The sequence below is a fragment of the Coregonus lavaretus genome (assembly GCF_964263955.1).
Source record: "Coregonus lavaretus genome assembly, chromosome: 27".
NCBI lineage: Eukaryota > Metazoa > Chordata > Actinopteri > Salmoniformes > Salmonidae > Coregonus > Coregonus lavaretus.
Window position 1 is genome coordinate 42,014,767 of NC_140014.1, and position 23,423 is coordinate 42,038,189.

Consider the following 23,423-nt stretch of genomic DNA (forward strand, 5'->3'; position numbering starts at 1 on the left):
CAGTCAGATGAGATGGACAGCAGAATGTTGGGAAATGTGTCATAAAGATTTACATTTTAGCAGACACTCTTATCCAGAGCGTTAGTGAGTGCATACATGCTTTTTTTTTTCATACTGGCCCCCCCGTGGGAATCGAACCCACAACCCTGCCCTTGCAAGCGCCATGCTCTACCAACTGAGCTACATGGGGCCCTTGTATGATGTGGCTACGTGTATGTACATTTCATGTATGAACATAATCATAGTGGGCAGAACAAGCAAGACGGTGGGCATAGCCAAGCACGAGATAGGCTCGTTCTAGCACATATTTGCATATTTCCGTTAGGGAACGCCTACTTTGAAGTGCGCGTGTGCAATAAGTCCATTCGCCTTTGCACTCCTAAACAACGCAATTTTTTTGAAACTTTGGCCAAGGGTAAAGTCTACAAAACTTAGTCCACTCTGTTCGTAACATATTCTAGTTTTGGAAACAGAACACTGTATTGAGATCAAACGTTTTATAGATGAGAAAATTAGCAGAATTTCGGTTTAAAAACCATCTCGCTCCATCTTCTCCACTGGCGGCCATTTGGCTTCCTCTCACCATATTTGGTAATGAGTGGAAACACCAACCGGATGCTTCACGTTTATACATCCGGTGAAATATCTGTCTCATTGGCAGGGGTCTTGTGGAAGGGGTCTTGTGGAACTTTTTGATAGGTCTGGATGACTGGAACACGCCCACCCCCCTTAGTGCTAAAGAAGATCCGGTTTCCCCCTCGTTGTCTCACTCGGGAGTCGCCATTTTGACACACATACAAGCTATCAGAAGTAACGAAGATAACAGAAAGGTGAGGTTCAAGTTTCGATTTAAAAAAAAAAATTGTTAGCAGACTGCCACAAATATTTGGCGAATCAATAATCTAATGATTCACATTTTGTCCGATTGCCAAGATAGTAATGCAGCTAAGCTAGCCAGAGTAGCAAAAAGACAACTGCACGACATGGGTAACTAGCTACGTAGCCGACTAAAGTCAGCGATTTTTATGGGCGGACTGGAGCTTCGACTTCACATACAATGACTGTTTTAATCAAACTACTGATTTTAGCGGCCAAAGAATAGCCCACTAACACAAATGTTCGTCTAATTGCCGGCTATTCGTTGGGTTCTAATGCCGCGTTCAAAACAACTGGGAACTCGGAACGCTCAGACTTTAGTGAGTTCAAGGCAACTGGGAACTCGTAGAAGAAACGAGTTCCGACTGGGAAAAACTGTTTTCAACGGTCATCCAACTCGGAAATCCAACTCGGGTTTCTTATAGAGCACAGAATTTGCCATCTGAAGATCACTGACGTCATTTCCCAGTTGTCTTGAACGCACGATAAATCAATTTGACTTCGGAGCTCCAGTCCGCCTACGCTCAACTCCGTCGTAAATCATTGAGATGAGTTTAGTCGGCTAGCTAGCGACTATACGTAATTGGTTCATACCCACACCGTATAGATTGTGATTCAGTTAATATAAAACTGTAGGTAACTTATTCGTTTTGCGTATAACTGTTTACGTTGCCGATCCTAGACTGGCTGGCTATCTGGCTAGTATTACCCAGCACGACGAACGGCTGCTAAACTTGGCAAAAGTGTACGAGTGCACTTTTAGTATTGTTAGCTCTTTGCTAACGTTAGCTAGTTAGCGCACTCTGCTCTGGGTCTTGTCAGCAACCTACGTGTTTGGGGGTAACGTTACTGTTTATGATCTAATAAGTTAAGCACTTAGCCAACTTTTTTTTTTTGTTCCAGAAAACCATGAGTGGATGTCGTGTGTTCATCGGTCGTTTGAGCCCTCACGCTCGTGAGAGGGACGTGGAGAAATTCTTCAAAGGATATGGAAGGATCCGAGAAGTCAATTTGAAGAACGGATTCGGCTTTGTGGTAAGTCGGCCTTGATCAAACACCTATTGGTGAATGTTTTGTTGACGAGTTAACCCCCCCTCACCCCTTTTGTCTTTTATCAGGAGTTTGACGACCACAGAGACGCTGATGATGCAGTTTACGAGCTGAATGGCAAGGAACTCTGTAGTGAAAGGTAATGATTTGGATACACATTCAGCAATGTCTTGAGAAAATGAATGGTGAAATTTGATGTGTTGGCATTTAATACATATGGGTCATTCCACCGCAAAGCACCCCAAAAAGCAAAAGGCACCCACCATCTCAGATTGTTCTGAAATCATTTCTGTAATTGGAAACAGAAGGTTTGTGTAATTTGATCGCAGAGAAATTAAATAAATTGATTGCACCTTAATTGGTCTTTTATAGGATTTAAATAATATTTAATGTGTATATATATATATATATATATATATATAGTACCTTATTGGACCCTTTTTCCCTGAAAACATAAGATGGTCAAAAGCCATCCACGCCAATCCCAACAACGAGTAGACAGCATCAGTTCTGTCTGACAAGTAGTATGGAGCTGCTGCTCAGCATTTAGTTTTCATCCTATGTAATATATTCCCTGTGAATTTGGTGCTTTTTCCCACCTGTTCAGAGAAATTAGTCATTGAAGTTGTTAGATTTGTGACTCATCCTGATATTACCAGATTCTGACCACTAGATGGTGCTGTTCCAGGTGATCTTTTTTTAAAGAACCCCCTCCCCCTCAATGCTAAGAGTTCACTCAGAAAATAAATTACACTCTCTCTCTCTACTACACCAGTCCCGTTCGGATCTGTACGGCCCTCCTCTTTGGCAAGTCAGTTAAAATGACACGCACCCAAGACCGATGACAGTCGGATCAGACCTGTGACATTTATTTAGAGTTCTGGATCCGGAACCCACTCGGGTTTTGGGAATTTGGGTACCAGTGGATCCGTGAAGACCTCTACTAACAACTTCAATGAATAATTTCTCTGAACGGGGGGAAAAAAACCATCACTGAATACATTCCATAGTAATTACTGCAGCCGCTGTTAAGCGTCTGTTTGTTCTCCACAGGGTGACTATAGAGCATGCCCGATCCAGAAGAGGGAGAGGTGGTGGGCCTGGGATGGGTGGCGGGGGCGGAGGAGGAGGAGGACGCTTCTCACCTCGTTTCAGCAGCTACCGCCAGGGGTCTGGTGATCGCCGCGGTGGTGGCGGGTCCAGGTACAGACTATATAGGGCGTTTTCATTTCAACCTTCTCACTTGCAGTGACTGGAGTATAGTCAGTGTGATTTACTTCCTCTTGTAGCTAGAAAACCTTCTCTTCCTGGTGGCTTCAGGTACGCAAAGTAGCCCATCTGGTGTTTTACATGTATTTTAATATATAGACTGAATAATTATCACTCTTAATTTCAACCTTTTCACGTGCAGAAATAGTGGGTTTACAGGCATTTCCCCGGTGTGATTTTTAAAGTTCCTATGGTAGCTACAAAGTGGCGCAGTCTCGTCTCCTGAGTGGCGCAGTGGTCTAAGGCACTGCATCGCAGTGCTAACTGTGCCACTAGAGATCCTGGTTCGAATCCAGGCTCTGTCGCAGCCGGCCGCGACCGGGAGACCCATGGGGCGGCGCACAATTGGCCCAGCGTCGTCCAGGGTAGGGGAGGGAATGGCCGGCAGGGATGTAGCTCAGTTGATAGAGCGTGGCGTTTGCAACGCCAGGGTTGTGGGTTCGATTCCCACGGGGGGCCAGTATAAAAAAATGTATTCACTAACTGTAAGTCGCTCTGGATAAGAGCGTCTGCTAAATGACTAAAATGTAAATGTAAATACAAAATATGTTGTAACATCCCTGTGCTCTCATGCAGTACATTCACGTATTACATTTATTGACTTGTGGTTTAATTTCAAGCTCTCACTTGCAATAAATGTTTTGAGACCTAATAGTAACACATCATTATTTCCCCCCCCTCCTCTGTGCTGTAACTTTGCTCTGCCTTCCGTTCAGTAGGTATGGGCCCCCGGTGAGGACGGAACACAGAATCATCGTGGAGAACCTGTCGTCACGCATCAGTTGGCAGGTGAGGGGTTAAACCCATCTGGTTCACACTATTACTCTGTACTTACTGCCATTTTTATTTTATTTTTTAGCAGCATTTTTATTTATTTATTGAAAACATGCTTATTTTATTTATTACCAAAGGACACAGCTTTATGCTCAATAGTCCCATTAGGTGAAATAGAACGGCATGGCCCCGTTTCGATGTTAGGAATTCAGTGTTGTTTATTTCTTGACTTCGTTTTAACTGTATCTTTCAAAAAAAATAAGCACTACTTATACCAAAAGGTAAATCTAACCAAGCACATCTTACATTTTTATTTTAACAGCTTATTATTATTTATTTTTTTAAAAATTCTGGTTATTCGTTTATAACGGAGTTGCATGCACAGCCTCCTCGGAGGTGTACGTGCATTGCGCCCTCTGCTGGTTGTGTTTTCAATAGTGTCCATTTGGTGCCTCTCCTTACACGCAGTTGCCGCTGGTCTAAATCTTGGCTGGGCCCCGTAGCGGGAGGAAGTGGTCTAGCGCAGGATAGCCTTAGGATGGTCCCACGTAGGCCCAGTCTGCAGTCTGGAGGTTCTCTGGTCTGGTCTGGTGGAAACCCCCCCCCGACTGCAGCCAGCTTGTAACCCCCTCAATCCACTCCACGTTCCCTACACTCTCCCGTTTGGGTCTTTTTCTGTTGCTGATGGAGCTGGGGGGGTGTTGACAGTTGGGCACACTGCACACCCCTTCCTTCCTTCCCCCCTACTTGCTCTCTGGTGGTCCCTTGTGGAGGCTGGCCGGAGTCCGGGTCTGTCAAGGCTGAGGGAGGTCGTTTCTCAAGGGCTTAACACTGTGACTGCATTGGTTCCCATTGGTCCGCTATTTGGACAAGTGGCTCTTTGCTAATGTCTTCCTGGGTATGGAACGGTAAGTAACATATAACTCATGTGATTGGGTTTGTTAAGGGTTGGGAGGAACCGAGTGTAGAATCACACACCCTAGCCTTACCGGAGAACTGTTTCTGTACGTTTATATAAGCCCTTATGGAATTATACTAGGCTAATGAATAGTTCACTGAAATAACCCCTTGATCAAAATAGAAGCTCATGATGAAATGAAAATGCATCTCCATAGAATTATATTCATTGTAGTTAAATGATGCCCCCTAAAACCACTATAGTTGACACTAACCTCGAACATATCCAAGACACTACACCGCAAAGGATTTGTCGCGTCTCACCATCTTTAATCTTTGTCACATAAATCCTAGTTGCCCACAAACCTGAAATGCAAAACCAAGGAACTGGGTAGTGTTAGCAGGTTTAAACTCTGAGTGAAATGGTTAGTTTGTCTACACCTGTGAAGCTATTTCAGTGGCTCATCACTTAAACGCCCTCGTCCGAAATGCCAGAACGTCACATTTTTTACTGTGTTTTGATGAGGTCAGTATTACGGGGGGGTGGATGTTATTGTCGTGTTGCTTTACTGATTTCTCTTGCCCCAGGTTCAGAGCACTCTCAGCCACATTAGTGTGTTGGTCTGTCACTTACCCGTGTATGCTTCACCACAGGACCTGAAAGACCTGATGAGGAAAGTTGGGGAGGTCACCTTTGTGGATGCCCACCGAACCAACAAGAACGAAGGGTGAGTTGTCTGTTCAGTGGGCCCGGGGTCCTGTTCAGTTGGCCCGGGGTCCTGTTCAGTTGGCCCGGGGTCCTGTTCAGTTGGCACAAAATGGAAGTTGTCTGTTCAGTTGGCCTGGGGTCCTGTTCATTAGACACAAAATGGAAGTTGTCTGTTCAGTTGGCCCGGGGTCCTGTTCAGTTGGCCCGGGGTCCTGTTCAGTTGGCCCGGGGTCCTGTTCATTAGGCACAAAATGGAAGTTGTCTGTTCAGTTGGCCCGGGGTCCTGTTCATTAGACACAAAATGGAAGGAGGACGGAGATAAGGAGGGACAACTAATAAAACAAACACATGTGATGTGCCCTACTGCTTTTATGAACTGAGCCGTCAAACTAAAATGTGATTTGACTCGGCAGGGTGGTGGAGTTTGCATCGCACAGCGATATGAAGAATGCCATCGATAAGCTTGATGGAACAGACTTGAATGGACGCAAGCTGAAGCTGTCCGAGGATCGCAAGAGCCGGTACGCATCCCCTCTTCCAATTTGCAATTTCATATTTGAAGTGAAGTTGTATAAACACAGGATCCAGCTATAGTTATAAGAAAGCAATGCTGTCTTGATGTTGGGGGAAGTGTAGGTAGCTTCAAAGATTTTTGTCCTGCAGCGTTTAGCGCTAAGGGACTTGGGATGGACTATAAAGGACTTGAATGCGAGGGACTTGTGGTTTAGGGACTTGTGGTTTAGGGACTCGACTACATCAATGGTTGGGGGGGTAAATGAATAACTTGTCATTCTTCTCTTCCAACAGCCGCAGCAGGAGTCGTTCCCGTGGCTCTCGTAGCTACTCCCGGTCCCGTAGCCGCTCCCGTTCCCCCCGCTCCAAGTCCCCCAGCCGTAGCAGGAGCCGTAACCGCTCCAGGAGCCCCCGCTCCGCCAGCCGTACCCCGGAGAAGAAGCCTTCCTCTGGAGGAGGGGGCAGGGCTGCACATCGCTCCACCTCACGCTCCCCGTCCCGTTCCAAATCCCGTTCCCGTACCCCTCCCGCACGCTCTCGTTCCCCTGCCCCCCGTTCCCGTACCCCTCCCGCACGCTCCCGTACCCCTCCCGCACGCTCCCGTTCCCCTGCCCCGGCCCGGAAGCCATCTCGGTCCCCATCGGTGGAGAGCCAGCACTGAGTGTACTGTTCAGTTCAGTTTAGTGATAGTCCAGTGGAGGGAGGAGAGACTCATTGGAATGGCTGGAATGGAACACTGTTTGATTGGGTTCTATTGATTCCATTCCAATGAGTCAGTCCTCTGATTTTTAAAGTGACCACCAGTCTCCACTGGTGTAGTGGTATAGACTGAAGCGTTGTCATGCTGGAGCCATGGCGCCTGGCTTTGTGCCGGCCCGCCTGCTAGTCTGGGTTGTAATGAAGAGGAGCATTGCCTTGGGTGTGATGCCCTCTCCCACAATCTCGTATTTTTTTATTTTAAATCGGAGCTTTGGTCCTGATTGGTCCAGTTTCTCTTGGCTCTGTACTGGTTGTTATGTTATGATTTTATAGGTTGGATTGTGCTTCCCTAATTCAACTTCTAATTTAGGCTTTATTGCTATCTGAATAATTAAAACGTTTCCTTTTGAAAACCGAACCTTTTTTAGTTAATGAAATGTACAGTGTGATTTTGAGAGCTTTTGATTGGGTCGCAGTCCTGTTGAATATCTGTAATATTCTCCCTGCAGGTTGTAAGTGTCATTGTGATTTAAGTTGTATGAAATGTACCATTTTTGAAGTGAAGAACTTTGTCTAAGCTTTGTTGTGAGTAAACAATACAATGTTATTTCCATCACCATTTTTGCCCTGTTGGTGTTCCAATCCACTCTCCTGACAGAGTTAAGTTTAAACTGCACCCGAAATGATTTGGATGGGTGTGAAGTCATTTCCCCTACGATTGGTTTTGTTGCGTTTTAAAGTTTTTACTGATGATGCTGAAAAATACTGTGAATAAGCGCTTCACAAATTATCTTGTGGTCATGTACGTTTTTACATTGCTTTTACATAAGACTACAATTGCATAGTTTAAATCTCCAATTTTAAGTGTGCATGCTTTCAGTTGAACTCCTGTCTTCGGTGTACTCGATGGGCTAGCCCCGAGTGTCGGTGTGGAAGATTCCGGTCATAATTTGACTCGCTTTCTGTTCAAAATGACTGAACTATAAATGTCCTTATTTACCTGTGGCTCCGGAGATCTGATGTCCTTGATTTTTCTGCAGTTTGCTTTAGATTCTGCTCCTTAACATTTTGTTGTCTCACCAGACACGAGGCAGACAGCGGTGTCTGCATGTTGTAGCCAGGGAAATGTCTGTCAAATCTTAATTCTTGAGTCGAAACTGATTTTGCTACAAAAATAAAACAATCCTTGCAAATGTATCTCATTTTAAGGAAGTGCGTGTTCTTAGAGTGGGTGCTGGTCTATTGGTGCCATCGTTCCACATGTTTGACAGGAAGTTAACGTGATAGTGGAGCACGTGGGGGGGGTGATCCTCGGGCTGAACTGTCCCCACGTCTGGCGAGAGCTAAGACTTCGGGAGGGCCAGTCACGTGCTAGCAAAGCGGAGGTCCTGGGTTTGAGCCTCTTGTGTGATCCGATTGGAGGAAGCGGTACTTGCAGCGTGACGTCCTTTTTACAATCGCTCAATCAGATCAGGGACCACCATGGCTCATGTTTTTCACTACAACATTGTAATGCATGTACCAAGGGGAATGGAAGTACTCAGCTGTCGGTGTGTAGCTTTCGAACACTTAACCCCCACTGCTAATATTTTACTAGATCCAATCGGGAAGAGAGGGGGGCAACAGCCAAGTGCACCAGATTTACATACCACTAGGTGGCATAGTTTAACCAAGTGCAGACAGATGTTCGGTGATTACCACGTTGATTGATCTGAAGTGATAATGAGTCCGATAGCCGTCACAGAAATGGTTACTATAGTTATGTCACGGACAATGTAAATGAATGACGTTAGGTTTGACCTCATTTGGTGTGCATGTATGAATCTACACACAATACCCCATATTGACAAAGTGAAAACATATTTAAAAATTTTTTGCACATTTTATTGAAAATGTAAATACAAATTCCATTTACAAAAGTATTCACACCCCTGAGTCAGTACTTTGTAGAAGCACCTTTGGCGGAGATTACAGCTTTGAGTCATCTTGTGTAAGCCTGTATCAGTTTAGCACATCTGGATTTGGTGATTTATTTTTTTCCTACCATTCTTCCTTGCAGATTTGTAAGTTTGATGGAGAGTGGCGGTGAACAGCAATCTTTGTCTTTCCACCGATTTTTAAATGCGATTCAAGTCTGCTTTGGTTGGGCCACTCAAGGACTTTCACATTCTTGTTCTGAAGCCATTCCAGCGTTGCTTGGGGTCATTGACTTGTTGGAATGTAAATATTCACCCCCTGGCTAAGGTCATTTGCACTCTGAAGCAGGTTCTCATCAAAAGATTTGCCTGTATTTGGCTCCGTTCATTTGTTCCCTCTATCCTTACCAGTCTCCCAGTCCCTGCTGCTGAAAATCATCCCCATAGCATGTTGCTGCCACCACCATGCTTCACGGTAGGGATGGTGTTAAACGGGTGATGAACTGCGCCTCGTTTTTCTCCAGACGTAGCACTTTGCATTCAGGCCAAAGAGTACATTTTTGTCTCAGACCACAGAATATTTTGCTTTATGCGCTGAGTCTTTCACATTTTGCGAGCTGTCATGTGCCTTTTTCTCAAGAGTGGGTTCCGTCTGGCCACTCTCCCATAAAGGCCAGATTGGTGAAGTGCTGTAGAGACTGTTATCCTTCAAGCAGGATCTCCCATCTCAGCCAAGGAACTCTGTAGTGTCAGAGTGGGTCATTTGGTTCTTGGTCACCTCCCTGACCAGTGGTGTGAAGTACTTAAGGAGTACTTTAAAATATTTTTACTTAAGTCGTTTTTTGGGGGGTATCTACTTTACTATTTATATTTGACTACTTTTACTTCACTTCCTAAATAAAATGTGTACTTTTTACTCCATACATTTTCCCTGACACCCAAATGTACTCATTACATTTTGAATGCTTAGCAGGACAGGACAATGGTCCAATTCACGCACTTTTCAAAAGAACATCCCTGGTCATCCCTACTGCCTCTGATCTGGCGGACTCACTAAACACAAATGCTTCGTTTGTAAATTATGTTGGAGTGTGCCCCTATCCGTAAATTTATAAAACACATTGTGCCGTCTAGTTTGCTTAATTTAAGGAATTTGAAATGATTTATACTTTTACTTTTGATACTTAAGTACAAAAGGTGAATGTAATTGCTAAAATAAACTTAGGTACAGTGCCTTCAGAAAGTATTCACACCCCATGACTTTTTCCACATTTTGTTTTGCAGCCTGAATTCAAAATGGATGAAATGTATATTTTTTTCTCACCCATCTACACACAATGTCCCGTAATGACAAAGTGAAAACATGTTTTAGAAGTCTTTGCAAATTCATTGAAATAGAGATCTCATTTACACAAGTATTCACACCCCTGAGTCAATACTAAAACAGTATAGTAGGGTCCCGTGTAGCTCAGTTGGTTTGCAACGCCAGGGTTGTGGGTTCGATTCCCACGGGGGGCTAGTATGATAAAAAAAATAATTGTATGCACTAACTGTAAGTGGCTCTGGATAAGAGCGTCTGCTAAATGACTAAAATGTAAATGTAAATACATGTTAGAAGCACCTTTGGCAGCGATTACAGCTGTGAGTCTTTCTGGGTAAGTTTCTTAAGAGCTTTGCACACCTGGGTTGTGCAACATTCGCCCATTATTCTTTTCAAAATTCTTCAAGCTCTGTCAAATTGGTTGTTGATCATTTGATAGACAACCATTTTCAGGTCTTGCCATATATTTTTTAAAGTAGATTTAAGTCAAAACGGTAACTTTGACACTAAGGAACATTTACTGTCTTGGTAAGCAACTCCAGTGTATATTTGGCCTTGTGTTTTAGGTTATTGTCCTGCTGAAAGGTGAATTCATCTCTCAGTGTCTGGTGGAATGCAGACTGAACCAGGTTTTCCTCTAGGATTTTGCCTGTGCTTAGCTCCATTCTGTTAATTTTTTTATCCTGAAAAACTCCCCAGTCCTTAACAATTACAAGCAAATAAAAATTGTGTTGGTAACATACACATATTTAGCTGATGTTATTGCGGGTGTAGCTAAATTCTTGTGTTCCTAGCTCCAACAGTGCAGTAGTATCTAACAATTCACAACAATACACACTCAAAGGTAAAGAATGGAATTAAGAATAAATATTAAATATTAGGATGAGCAATGTTGGAGTGGCATTGACTAGAATACAGTAGAATACAGTTGAAGTCGGAAGTTTACATACACTTAGGTTGGAGTCATTAAAACTTGTTTTTCAACCACTCCACAAATGTCTTGTTAACAAACTATAGTTTTGTCAAGTCGGTTAGGACATCTACTTTGTGCATGACACAAGTAATTTTTCCAACAATTGTTTACAGAGATTATTTCACTTATAATTCACTGTATCACAATTCCAGTGGGTCAGAAGTTTACATACACTAAGTTCACTGTGCCTTTAAACAGCTTGGAAAATTCCAGAAAATGATGTCATGGCTTTAGACGCTTCTGATAGGCTAATTGACATCATTTGAGTCAATTGGAGGTGTACCTGTGGATGGATTTCAAGGCCTACCTTCAAACTCAGTGCCTCTCTGCTTGACATCATGGGAAAATCAAAAGAAATCAGCCAAGACCTCAGAAAAACAATTGTAGACCTCCACAAGTCTGGTTCATCCTTGGGAGCAATTTCCAAATGCCTGAAGGTACCATGTTCATCTGTACAAACAATAGTACGCAAGTATAAACACCATGGGACCACGCAGCCGTCATACCGCTCAGGAAGGAGACGCGTTCTGTCTCCTAGAGATTAACGCACTTTGGTGCGAAAAGTGCAAATCAATCCCAGAACCACAGCAAATGACCTTGTGAAGACGCTGGAGGAAACCGGCACAAAAGTATCTATATCCACAGTAAAACAAGTCCTATATCGACATAACCTGAAAGTCCGCTCAGCAAGGAAGAAGCCACTGCTCCAAAACCACCATAAAAAAGCCAGACTACTGTTTGCAACTGCACATGGGGACAAAGATCTTACTTTTTGAAGAAATGTCCTCTGGTCTGATGAAACATAAATAGAACTGTTTGGCCGTAATGACCATCGTTATGTTTGGAGGAAAAGGGGGTACCTTGCAAGCCGAAGAACACCATCCCAACCGTGAAGCACGGGGTGGCAGCATCATGCTGTGGGGGTGCTTTGCTGCAGGAGGGACTGGTGCATTTCACAAAATAGATGGCATCATGAGGAAGGAAAATTATGTGGACATATTGAAGCAACATCTCAACACATCAGTCAGGAAGTTAAAGCTTGGTCGCAAATAGGTCTTCCAAATGGACAATGACCCCAAGCATACTTCCAAAGTTGTGGCAAAATGGCTTAAGGACAACAAAGTCAAGGTATTGGAGTGGCCATCACAATGCCCTGACCTCAATCCTATAGAACATTTGTGGGCAGAACTGAAAAAGCGTGTGCGAGCAAGGAGGCCTACAAACCTGACTCAGTTACACCAGCTCTGTCAGGAGGAATGGGCCAAAATTCACCCAACTTATTGTGGGAAGCTTGTGGAAGGCTACCTGAAACGTTTGACCGAAGTTAAACAATTTAAAGTTAATGCTACCAAATACTAATTGAGTGTATGTAAACTTCTGACCCACTGGGAATGTGATGAAAGAAATAAAAGCTGAAATAAATAATTATCTCTACTATTATTCGGACATTTCACATTCTTATAATAAAGTGGTGATCCTAACTGACCTAAAATAGGGAATTTTTACTAGGATTAAATGTCAGGAATTGTGAAAAACTGAGTTTAAATGTATTTGGCTAAGGTGTATGTAAACTTCCGACTTCAACTGTATATATGGAATAAGTAAAACAGTATGTAAACATTATTAAAGTGACCAGTGTTCCATGTCTATGTACATGATGCAGCCACCAATGTGCTTGAAAAGACATTTAAGCTTTTCATTTTAAATTAATTTCTAAAAAAGTTCGAAACACATAATTCCACTTTGACATTTGTGTGTAGATGGGTCATAAAATCTCCCCAACTAAATGTGGAAAAAGTCAAGGGGTGTGACTACTTCCTAAAGGCACTGTATACATTGCATTATACTTTTTTCTTGACATATTTTATTTGCATGTAGGTTGGACGGAGCGCGCGGTGCAAGGACATTGTATACATGCCACTTGGCCAGCTTGTGCCCGAGCTGAACGAGAATGCGTCCATGGCATTGCCAGCAATGACGTTATTTCCTGGGGGTGGCAGTGTGGGCATGGTACTGCAGGTCTAGCGAACACAAGCGAGGAGACAGGAGGAGCATTTCGTCTGGAACTACCCTCTGCGCTGACTCCCCATTGTACCAACTTAACCGCGCGAATAACTGATTTAACTTGCTAACGCACATTAAGACAAATACATATTTGATTCAGATAGCTATCTTTTTACTGCCTCGGCTCGTGTGGACGTTTAGCCAGCCGCATAACGAACCATGGCGGAGCGAAGTGGCCGGCTGAGCTTTGGTGGAGGTGCTCTCAATAGACCCGTGCCTATGAACCTGTTCGCCACATGGGAAATAGATGGATCTTCCCCGAGTTGCATCCCGAGGTAAGCCCGCTTCCTTGTCCCCACAACATCAATACTTTGACAGACTTGTAAATGCCAAGGCAAGCAGACAGTTGGCGCTGATGATAGCTACGTTGTCATAATACAACTGCAGTGCCATTGCAATGACTGTCATGTAGCTATGGAAATGCAGACAATGTGTGACTATGTTCGACAATGACTATCCCAAAACGTTTCTTCCAAAGATGGATAGCTTGCTAACCGCTGCAGTACTCTCTGCCAAAGTTAAGGCACGCTAGTTAGCTATAGCGAGACAGCCTGGACTCGGGGTAGACGTAACATAGTTAACAAAAATCGGGGAGTCTCAATTTAGTATGATATGTTACGTTTGGTATGGTATTAATTTGTGGATGTCCTTCATCCATTTCGTATGGTATGTATTAATTTGTGGATGTCCATCATCCCTTTCATATGATGTGTTTACGAATTGTAATTCGTATGATGTGACGAATTACAATTCATACAATATGTTACGAATTTGCAATACATATGCTATGTTAACTATTCCAATTTGTTGTGGCTAATGTTAGCTAGGTGGCTAATGTTAGCTAGGGTAAGGGGTTAGGGTTAGGAGTTAGGTTAAAGGGTTAAGGTTAGCGTTAAGGGAAGGTTTAGCTAACATGCTAAGTAGTTGCAAAGTAGCTAAAAAGTTGTAAGTAGTTGCAAAGTTGCTAATTAGCTGAAATGCCAAAGTTATCCGTGATGGGATTCGAACACGCAACCTAGATGTTCGCGTTTTACGCCCACCCTTCCACCCCGACCAACCACCCTCCTTTTTGTTTTAGCCTTATTAAATAACCTGCCTTATGTAACCATACCAGCGTTTGTCCCGGATTTTCGTTTACCATATTACGTCTAGTCTATGAGACCAGGCTGAGTGAGACACTATCCTTGGCCCAGGACCAATGAGTTCCCCCAATGCCAACCATAGATAGCATAGCCATGAAACTCCATTGATGGTACTTATTAATCTGACTGTGATATTAAAAGTCAGTGGGGTTTGTAAGTGCCACCCAATGGATTTTTCATGTTTTTTTAGATGCCCTCATCTCCTTTGCTGTCCTGTCATAAAGTGCCAAGGGATGATGCCCACATCTGGGTGATGGTCAGCTGTGGCTGGCAAGTAGTAACATGTTTTCATGTTTGGCTGGCATGACAACGACCGTATGAGTTTGCTATTCTTTACCTCTCATGGTTGATGAAAACTGAAGAGGAAATCAGACGTTGTTTAGGGAAGAGGGTAGCCTAGACTGGTGGTGAAACTTACGGCTGCCCAGTTCCACCAGGCCGGTGCTGGTTGGCCACTGGAGGGACAAGACGAGACAGACCTCGGAGACATAAAGCCAGCGTCACATAAAGAAATCTGGACGCAATCTATGGTGCTTGCATCAAGGGAGAACATAGAATAGAGATTTTCTGAGGCACCTTATTGTGTCATAGGCCTTGCCCAATGGCTGAACAGTAAAATAGGCCTTGCCCAACGACAGAACGGTAATATAGGCCTAGCCCAATGGCAGAACTGAATCTAAATATTGAAACAAACATAGAGTGGATGTAGCAGAAATCTCTTGAACACTGAATGCGTCCCAGATGGGCACCTTAACTATTCCCTACACAGTGCACTACTTTTGACCTGAGCTTAACCAGAGCCCTGTGGACCTTGGTGTAAAGTACTACACTATAGGGCATATAGTGTAGTACTTTGGGGACGCATCCTCTCTACTCTCGACAGCTTGTTTCTCTGAGCAAGCTGGAAGACTTTCAGCAACACTTGGCCCTAGAAGCTGTTTGGTCATGTCATGGCTCGGCTTGATCCAGGCAGGCCTGCCCTGCACTAAAGTAGGTCAAAGTAGGAGTGCTGATCTAGGATCATAATGAATAATAATAATATAAGGACTTCAGGGGATCTGATCCTAGATGCTTTCTGAATACGGGCCCTGTCCTGTATTCTATCTGCTTAGAGTACATTATTCCCACGTGTGAGTTTAGGCTATACTAGTAAATATACTTGTAAACACTTGGCATCATTTTCAGAGATCATTCTTGAAAATCTTATTTATTTATTTATTTATTTACAGCCTTTGTAAAAGGGCAATTCCATGGTAACGAAATTACGCTTTGACTCAGATCTTTCACTTTCAAATGTATGCCAAACAAAAACCATTGAGGTGTCTGGTTAGACTGTAAACTCTCCTTCCAGACTCACATTAAGAATCTCCAATCCAAAGTTAAATCTAGAATCGGCTTCCTATTTCGCAACAAAGCCTCCTTCACTCATGCTGCCAAACATGCCCTCGTAAAACTGACTATCCTACCGATCCTTGACTTCGGCGATGTCTTACAAAATAGCCTCCAACACTCTACTCAGCAAATTGGATGTAGTCTATCACAGTGCCATCCGTTTTGTCTCCAAAGCCCCATACACTACCCACCACTGTGACCTGTACGCTCTTGTTGGCTGGTCCTCACTACATGTTCGTCGTCAAACCCACTGGCTCCAGGCCATCTATAAATCACTGCTAGGCAAATCCCTGCCTTATCTTAGCTCATTGGTCACCATAGCAACACCCACCCGTAGTCTGCGCTCCAGCAGGTATATCTCACTGGTCATCCCCAAAGCCAACACCTCCTTTGGCCGCCATTCCTTCCAGTTCTCTGCTGCCAATGACTGGAACGAATTGCAAAAATCTCTGAAGCTGGAGACTCTTATCTCCCTCACTAACTTTAAGCATCAGTTGTCAGAGCAGCTTACCGATCACTGCACCTGTACACAGCCCATCTGAAATTAGCCCACCCAACTACCTCATCCCTATATTGTTATTTATTTTGCTCTTTTGCACCCCGGTATCTCTATTTGCACATAATCTCTTGCACATCTAGCATTCTAATTGTAATTATTTTGCTCTATGGCCTATTTATTGCCTTACCTCCATAACTTGCTACATTTGCACACACTGTATATATATTTTCTGTTGTATTTTTTGACTTTATGTTTTTTTACCCCATATGTAACTTTGTGTTGTTGTTTTAATCGCACTGCTTTGCTTTATCTTGGCCAGGTCGTAGTTGTAAATGAGAACTTGTTCTCAACTGGCTTACCTGGTTAAATAAAGGTTAAATAAAACAAATACAAAATAAAATTCAAAGTTTAACAAACCAAACCACACAACTCTACGCACAATAACTACTTTGAACAATGTACACAGAAAATGTCACAAAAACACATTTACTGGAAGAACAGTGCAGGTGCAATGTTTGGTAACAGAATTACGGTTAAATCTTCCTCCGTTTTTTTATGTGACCACGTTTTCCAAAAACTCTTGTTAAATATCGAAGATGTCTGCAGAAAGAATGGGGTTTCAGCTATGAAATGACACCTTGAGTATGAAAACATATCTTTTGGTTATTGAACTACAGTAAGGGAAGTGGATTTACACCCGGTAAGGGATTTACGGTATTTGTATAATGGATTCCCATTAGTTCCTGTCAAGGCAGCAGCTACTCTTCCTGGGGTTTATTATGGATCCCCATTAGTTCCTGCCAAGGCAGCAGCTACTCTTCCTGGGGTTTATTATGGATCCCCATTAGTTCCTGCCAAGGCAGCAGCTACTCTTCCTGGGGTTTATTATGGATCCCCATTAGTTCCTGCCAAGGCAGCGGCTACTCTTCCTGGGGTTTATTATGGATCCCCATTAGTTCCCGCCAAGGCAGCAGCTACTCTTCCTGGGGTTTATTATGGATCCCCATTAGTTCCTGCCAAGGCAGCAGCTACTATTCCTGGGGTTTATTATGGATCCCCATTAGTTCCTACCAAGGCAGCAGCTACTCTTCCTGGGGTTTATTATGGATCCCCATTAGTTCCTGCCAAGGCAACAGCTACTCTTCCTGGGGTCCAGCAAAATTATTTCACAACAGATTTCACAACACATTACAGTGTGTTCCCTCAGGCCACTACTCTACTACCACATATCTACAACACAACATACATGTGTATGTGTGTGTATAGTGGGTATGTTCTCTACTGTGCTGGGTTCTACTGTTCTCTACTGTTCTCTACTGTTCTCTACTGTGTTCTACTGTTATCTACTGTGCTGTTCTCTACTGTTCTCTACTGTGTTCTACTGTTATCTACTGTGCTGTTCTCTACTGGACTGTGTTCTACTGTGCTGTTCTCTACTGTTCTCTACTGTGTTCTACTGTGTTCTACTGTGCTGTTCTCTACTGTTATCTACTGTTATCTACTGTTATCTACTGTTCTCTACTGTGTTCTACTGTTCTCTACTGTTCTCTACTGTTATCTACTGGACTGGGTTCTACTGTGCTGTTCTCTACTGTTCTCTACTGTGTTCTACTGTTATCTACTGTGCTGTTCTCTACTGTTCTCTACTGGACGGTGTTCTACTGTGCTGTTCTCTACTGTGTTCTACTGTGCTGTCTAAACTTGTGAAACATAGACATCTATGATTGGTTCAGATTTGGTCCAGTCAGCTACTTTTCAACGTCCGGTGTTGGTCGGTGCTCATTGGGTGAGGATGCTGGTTACAGTAAATGGAAAGATGGTAGGTGTCATGGAGAGAGGGAGAGGGAGAGAGAGGGAGAGAGAGGGAGAGAGAGAGAGAGAGAGAGAGAGAGAGAGAGAGAGAGAGAGAGAGAGAGAGAGAGAGAGAGAGAGAGAGAGAGAGAGAGAGAGAGAGAGAGAGAGAGAGAGAGAGAGAGAGAGAGAGAGAGAGAGAGAGAGAGAGAGAGAGAGAGAGAGAGAGAGAGAGAGAGAGAGAGAGAGAGAGAGAGAGAGAGAGAGAGAGAGAGAGAGAGAGAGCACTTTCAGAAAGTATTCATACCCCTTGACTTATTCCACATTTTGTTGTTACAGCCTGAATTCAAAATTAATTTTCACCCATCTACACACAATACCCCATAATGACAAAGTGAAAACATGTTTTTAGAAATGTTTGCAAATATATTGAAAATGAAATACAGAAATCTAATTTACACTCTAAGTATTCACACCCCTGAGTCAATACATATTAGAATCACCTTTGGCAGCGATTACAGCTGTGAGTGTTTCTGGGTAAGTCTCTAAGAGCTTTACACACCTGGATTGTGCAGTATTATTTTCAAAATTCTTCAAGCTCTGTCAAGTTGGTTGTTGATCATTGCTAGACAACCATTTCCAGGTCTTGGCATATAATTTCAAGTAGATTTAAGTCAAAACTGTAACCTGGTCACTCAGGATCATTCACTGTCTTCTTGGTAAGCATTAAACTCTGTAACTGTTTTAAAGTCACCATTGGCCTCATGGTGAATTCCCTGAGCGGTTTCCTTCCTCTCCGGCAACTGAGTTAGGAAGGACGCCTGTATCTTTGTAGTGACTGGGTGTATTGATACACCATCCAAAGTGTAATTAATAACTTCACCATGCTCAAAGGGATATTCAATGTCTGCTTTAAAAAAAAAAAAACGATCTACCAATAGGTGCCCTTCTTTGCGAGGCATTGGAAAACCTCCCTGGTCTTTGTGGTTGAATCTGTGTTTGAAATTCACTGCTCGACTGAGGGACCTTTCAGATAATTGTATGTGTGGGGTACAGAGATGAGGTAGTCATTCAAAAATCATGTTAATTACTATTATTGCACACAGAGTGAGTCCATGCAATTTATTATGTGACTTGTTAAGCACACGTTTACTCATGAACTTATTTAGGCATGCCATAACAAAAGGGGTTGAATACTTATTGACTCAAGACATTTCAGCATTTCATTTGTAATTAATTTGTAAAAATGTTGAAAAACATATAATTCCACTTTGACATGATGGTGTATTATGTATTGGCCAGTGACAAAAAAAAATCTCAATTTAATCCATTTTAAATTCAGTCTGTAACACAACAACATGTGGAAAAAGGTAAAGGGGTGTGAATACTTTCTGAAGGCGCTGGATGAGCTGAACATAACAGTATGCCCAGTGGAAGGGAGGTTTGTGACTACTCTAATTTGCCATTGTAGCCAATTCAATTGCAGTAATTCTGTTACAGATATTTTCGGGAATTCCGTTACCGATTTGGTAACAGAATGATGAGTTTTTAAACACTTCATAAATTCATAAACACAGTAAAAACACAAACTAATTGGTAGGTCTAACTTTACTTGTTACTTCTGTGAACTTTCATTATCCTCCTCACGAGGGAGAGAAATTAGAAAATATATTAAAAATATGTGGGTTTTTGGTTACGGAATCACAAGGCAATGTTTCTTAAACTTACAGAAGGCAAATCATTGCTCTGAAACTAAATATAGGTGTTGATATTAGCTGGCAGGGGTCTTTACGTCAACATTATTGTGTTTTAAGACTTTTTCTGGTAGATGTTGTCCAAGACCCCTTTTATCCATGTGTTTGACCAGAAATCAAAGCCTTTGCTTATTCCTAATTTTTGGTATGGAAAATGGTTGAAAAATGTATTCATGCCTTTTTATTTGACACCCAATTTGACATGGTCCTATGAACTTCAAATGTTGGTGCTCATGGTGTCCTTTCACACGGCGGAGATGACCTCAAGTTGACCTCCTTTTGGTCTGTCCTCTCCTGGTGTCGTCAAATACAAAGACTACTTGATTAAAAAGACTACTTGATTAGGGATTCAGTTTGAGACCTGTTAAACTGGTTCAGTGTGAATTGAACTGCCACTCACTACCTTCCTTCTCCTGTGGTGCACCAGTGTTGCTCTGTATTGATCCACGTCCCTTATGTTGGATTCTGCACCACAGCTTCTGCTCCCCCTCAGTCAAAGGCTCCGTCCCAAATGACACCCTAAACCCCTGGAGGGCCGAAACACCTCTGGTACCCTATTCCCTACATCAGGGTTCTTCAATTCCGGTCCTGGAGGGCCGAAACACCTCTGTTTTTCATCCTCTCCTTCTAATCAGGGGCTAATTCAGACCTGGGACACCAGGTGAGTGCAATTAACTACCAGGTAGAAATAAATAAAAAACAGAAGTGTTTCGGCCCTCCAGGACCGGAATTGAAGAACCCTGCCCTACATAGTGCACTACTTTTGACCAGTGCCCTATGGGGCCTAGTTAACAGTAGTGCACTATATAGGGAATACAGTGCTGTTTGGGAAGCAGCTTAGCACTGCAGTTCCATTAGAAACCCGTCCAGTCTTAATCACTGAGGTGGGAAATTGTTACCCCTGAAATAACTGTTGAAAGTGTGGCCAGTAGTATCACTGGTTCATAATAACGGTTGAAAGTGTGGTCAGGATGATCACTGGTTCATAATAACGGTTGAAAGTGTGGTCAGGATGATCACTGGTTCATAATAACTGTTGAAAGTGTGGTCAGGATGATCACTAGTTTATAATAACGGTTGAAAGTGTGGTCAGTAGTATCACTGGTTCATAATAACGGTTGAAAGTGTGGTCAGTAGTATCACTGGTTCATAATAACGGTTGAAAGTGTGGTCAGTAGTATCACTGGTTCATAATAACGGTTGAAAGTGTGGTCAGGATGATCACTGGTTCATAATAACTGTTGAAAGTGTGGTCAGTAGTATCACTGGTTCATAATAACGGTTGAAAGTGTGGCCAGTAGTATCACTGGTTCATAATAACAGTTGAAAGTGTGGTCAGTAGTATCACTGGTTCATAATAACGGTTGAAAGTGGTGTCAGTATGATCACTGGTTCATAATAACGGTTGAAAGTGGTGTCAGTAGTATCACTGGTTCATAATAATGGTTGAAAGTGGTGTCAGTAGTATCACTGGTTCATAATAACGGTTGAAAGTGGTGTCAGTAGTATCACTGGTTCATAATAACGGTTGAAAGTGTGGCCAGTAGTATCACTGGTTCATAATAACGGTTGAAAGTGGTGTCAGTAGTATCACTGGTTCATAATAACGGTTGAAAGTGTGGTCAGTAGTATCACTGGTTCATAATAACGGTTGAAAGTGTGGTCAGTATGATCACTGGTTCATAATAACGGTTGAAAGTGGTGTCAGTAGTATCACTGGTTCATAATAACGGTTGAAAGTGGTGTCAGTAGTATCACTGGTTCATAATAACGGTTGAAAGTGGTGTCAGTAGTATCACTGGTTCATAATAACGGTTGAAAGTGTGGCCAGTAGTATCACTGGTTCATAATAACGGTTGAAAGTGGTGTCAGTAGTATCACTGGTTCATAATAACGGTTGAAAGTGTGGTCAGTAGTATCACTGGTTCATAATAACGGTTGAAAGTGTGGTCAGTATGATCACTGGTTCATAATAACGGTTGAAAGTGGTGTCAGTAGTATCACTGGTTCATAATAACGGTTGAAAGTGGTGTCAGTAGTATCACTGGTTCATAATAACGGTTGAAAGTGGTGTCAGTAGTATCACTGGTTCATAATAACGGTTGAAAGTGGTGTCAGTAGTATCACTGGTTCATAATAACGTTTGAAAGTGGTGTCAGTAGTATCACTGGTTCATAATAACGGTTGAAAGTGGTGTCAGTAGTATCACTGGTTCATAATAACGGTTGAAAGTGTGGTCAGTAGTATCACTGGTTCATAATAACGGTTGAAAGTGTGGCCAGTAGTATCACTGGTTCATAATAACGGTTGCCTCTGAAAGTAGATGAAATCAGTCAGCCTGCATCCCAAATGGCACCCTACATAGGGCTCTGGTCAAAAGTAGTGCACTATACAGGGAATAGGGTGCCATTTGGGGTGTATTCACTAGGAACCAAACGGGCTGGAGGCCTGGGGTGTATTCACTAGGAACCAAACGGGCTGGAGGCCTGGGGTGTGTTCACTAGGAACCAAACGGGCTGGAGGCCTGGGGTGTATTCACTAGGAACCAAACGGGCTGGAGGCCTGGGGTGTGTTCACTAGGAACCAAACGGGCTGGAGGCCTGGGGTGTATTCACTAGGAACCAAACGGGCTGGAGGCCTGGGGTGTGTTCACTAGGAACCAAACGGGCTGGAGGCCTGGGGTGTATTCACTAGGAACCAAACGGGCTGGAGGCCTGGGGTGTATTCACTAGGAACCAAACGGGCTGGAGGCCTGGGGTGTATTCACTAGGAACCAAACGGGCTGGAGGCCTGGGGTGTATTCACTAGGAACCAAACGGGCTGGAGGCCTGGGGTGTATTCACTAGGAACCAAACGGGCTGGAGGCCTGGGGTGTATTCACTAGGAACCAAACAAAAGCAAACAGATGCAAACAGAACGAAATGGGGAGGGACCTACTTGAATTTGTCCAATAGAAACTCGTTTTCGTTGCAAAACGTTTTCCGTTTGGAGTAAACGGATTCCGTTGCAAAACGTTTTGTTACGGTGTGGACTAATGAATCCACCACTAGAGCTGCTGTTGGAGTTTTCCCCTACATGTGTACACAGTATATACTGTATACTGAACAGAAATATAAACGCAACATGTAAAGTGCTGGTCCCATGTTTAATGAGCTGAAATAAAATATCCCAGAAATGTTACATAAACACAAAAAGCGTTTTCTCTCAAATGTTGTGCACAAATTGGTTTACATCCCTGATAGTGAGCATTTCTCCTTTGCTGGGGACAATAAAAGGCCACTCTAAAATGTGCCGTTTTGTCACGCAACACAATGCCACAGATGTCTCATGTTTTGAGGGAGCGTGCAAATGGCATGCTGACTGCAGGAATGTCCACCAGAGCTGTTTCCAGAGAATGTAATGTTTAATTTCTCTACCATAAGCCGCCTCCAACGTCATTTAGAGAATTTGGCAGTACATCCAACCGGCCTCACAATCGCAGACCACTTGTAACCACGCCAGCCCAGCTGAGGAGTATTTCTGTCTGCTATAAAGCCCTTTTGTGGGGAAAGACTAATTCTGATTGGCTGGGCCTGGCTCCCCAGTGGGTGGGCCTATGCTCTCCCAGGCCCACCCATGGCTATGCCCCTGCCCAGTCATTTGAAACCCATTTTATTTTATTTTATTTATTTAACCTTTATTTAACCAGGTAAACCAATTGAGAACAAGTTCTCATTTACAACTGCGACCTGGCCAAGATAAAGCAAAGCAGTGCAATAAAAACAACAACACAGAGTTACATATG

The 23,423-nt window shown here is 43.2% G+C and overlaps 2 protein-coding genes across 3 annotated transcripts in view; both read left to right on the plus strand.

The window, feature by feature from the left end:
• The first annotated feature begins 334 nt into the window (after positions 1 to 334).
• On the plus strand, positions 335 to 7,984 carry LOC311102931 (serine/arginine-rich splicing factor 5-like). Of its 2 annotated transcripts, none has more exons than XM_084144422.1 (8): positions 335 to 830; positions 1,780 to 1,911; positions 1,995 to 2,065; positions 2,980 to 3,129; positions 3,912 to 3,984; positions 5,521 to 5,594; positions 5,989 to 6,096; positions 6,383 to 7,984. In XM_084144422.1, the coding sequence occupies exons 2-8, from the start codon at positions 1,786 to 1,788 to the stop codon at positions 6,747 to 6,749; spliced, it is 969 nt and encodes a 322-aa protein (XP_084000548.1). In that variant the 5' UTR covers positions 335 to 830; positions 1,780 to 1,785; the 3' UTR covers positions 6,750 to 7,984. The 2 variants fall into 2 exon arrangements, with proteins under 2 accessions (XP_084000548.1, XP_084000549.1); XM_084144423.1 differs by having other exon boundaries at positions 754 to 830; positions 3,915 to 3,984.
• A 5,236-nt stretch (positions 7,985 to 13,220) lies between these two features.
• Positions 13,221 to 23,423, plus strand: part of LOC311103022 (phosphofurin acidic cluster sorting protein 2-like) — a gene marked incomplete at both ends in the record, with an annotated part of 116,806 nt that continues 106,603 nt past the window's right edge. Inside the window, one exon of the mRNA XM_084144515.1 lies at positions 13,221 to 13,336. Coding sequence (XP_084000641.1) covers positions 13,221 to 13,336 — 116 coding nt within the window. The remainder of the gene's footprint in view (positions 13,337 to 23,423) is intronic.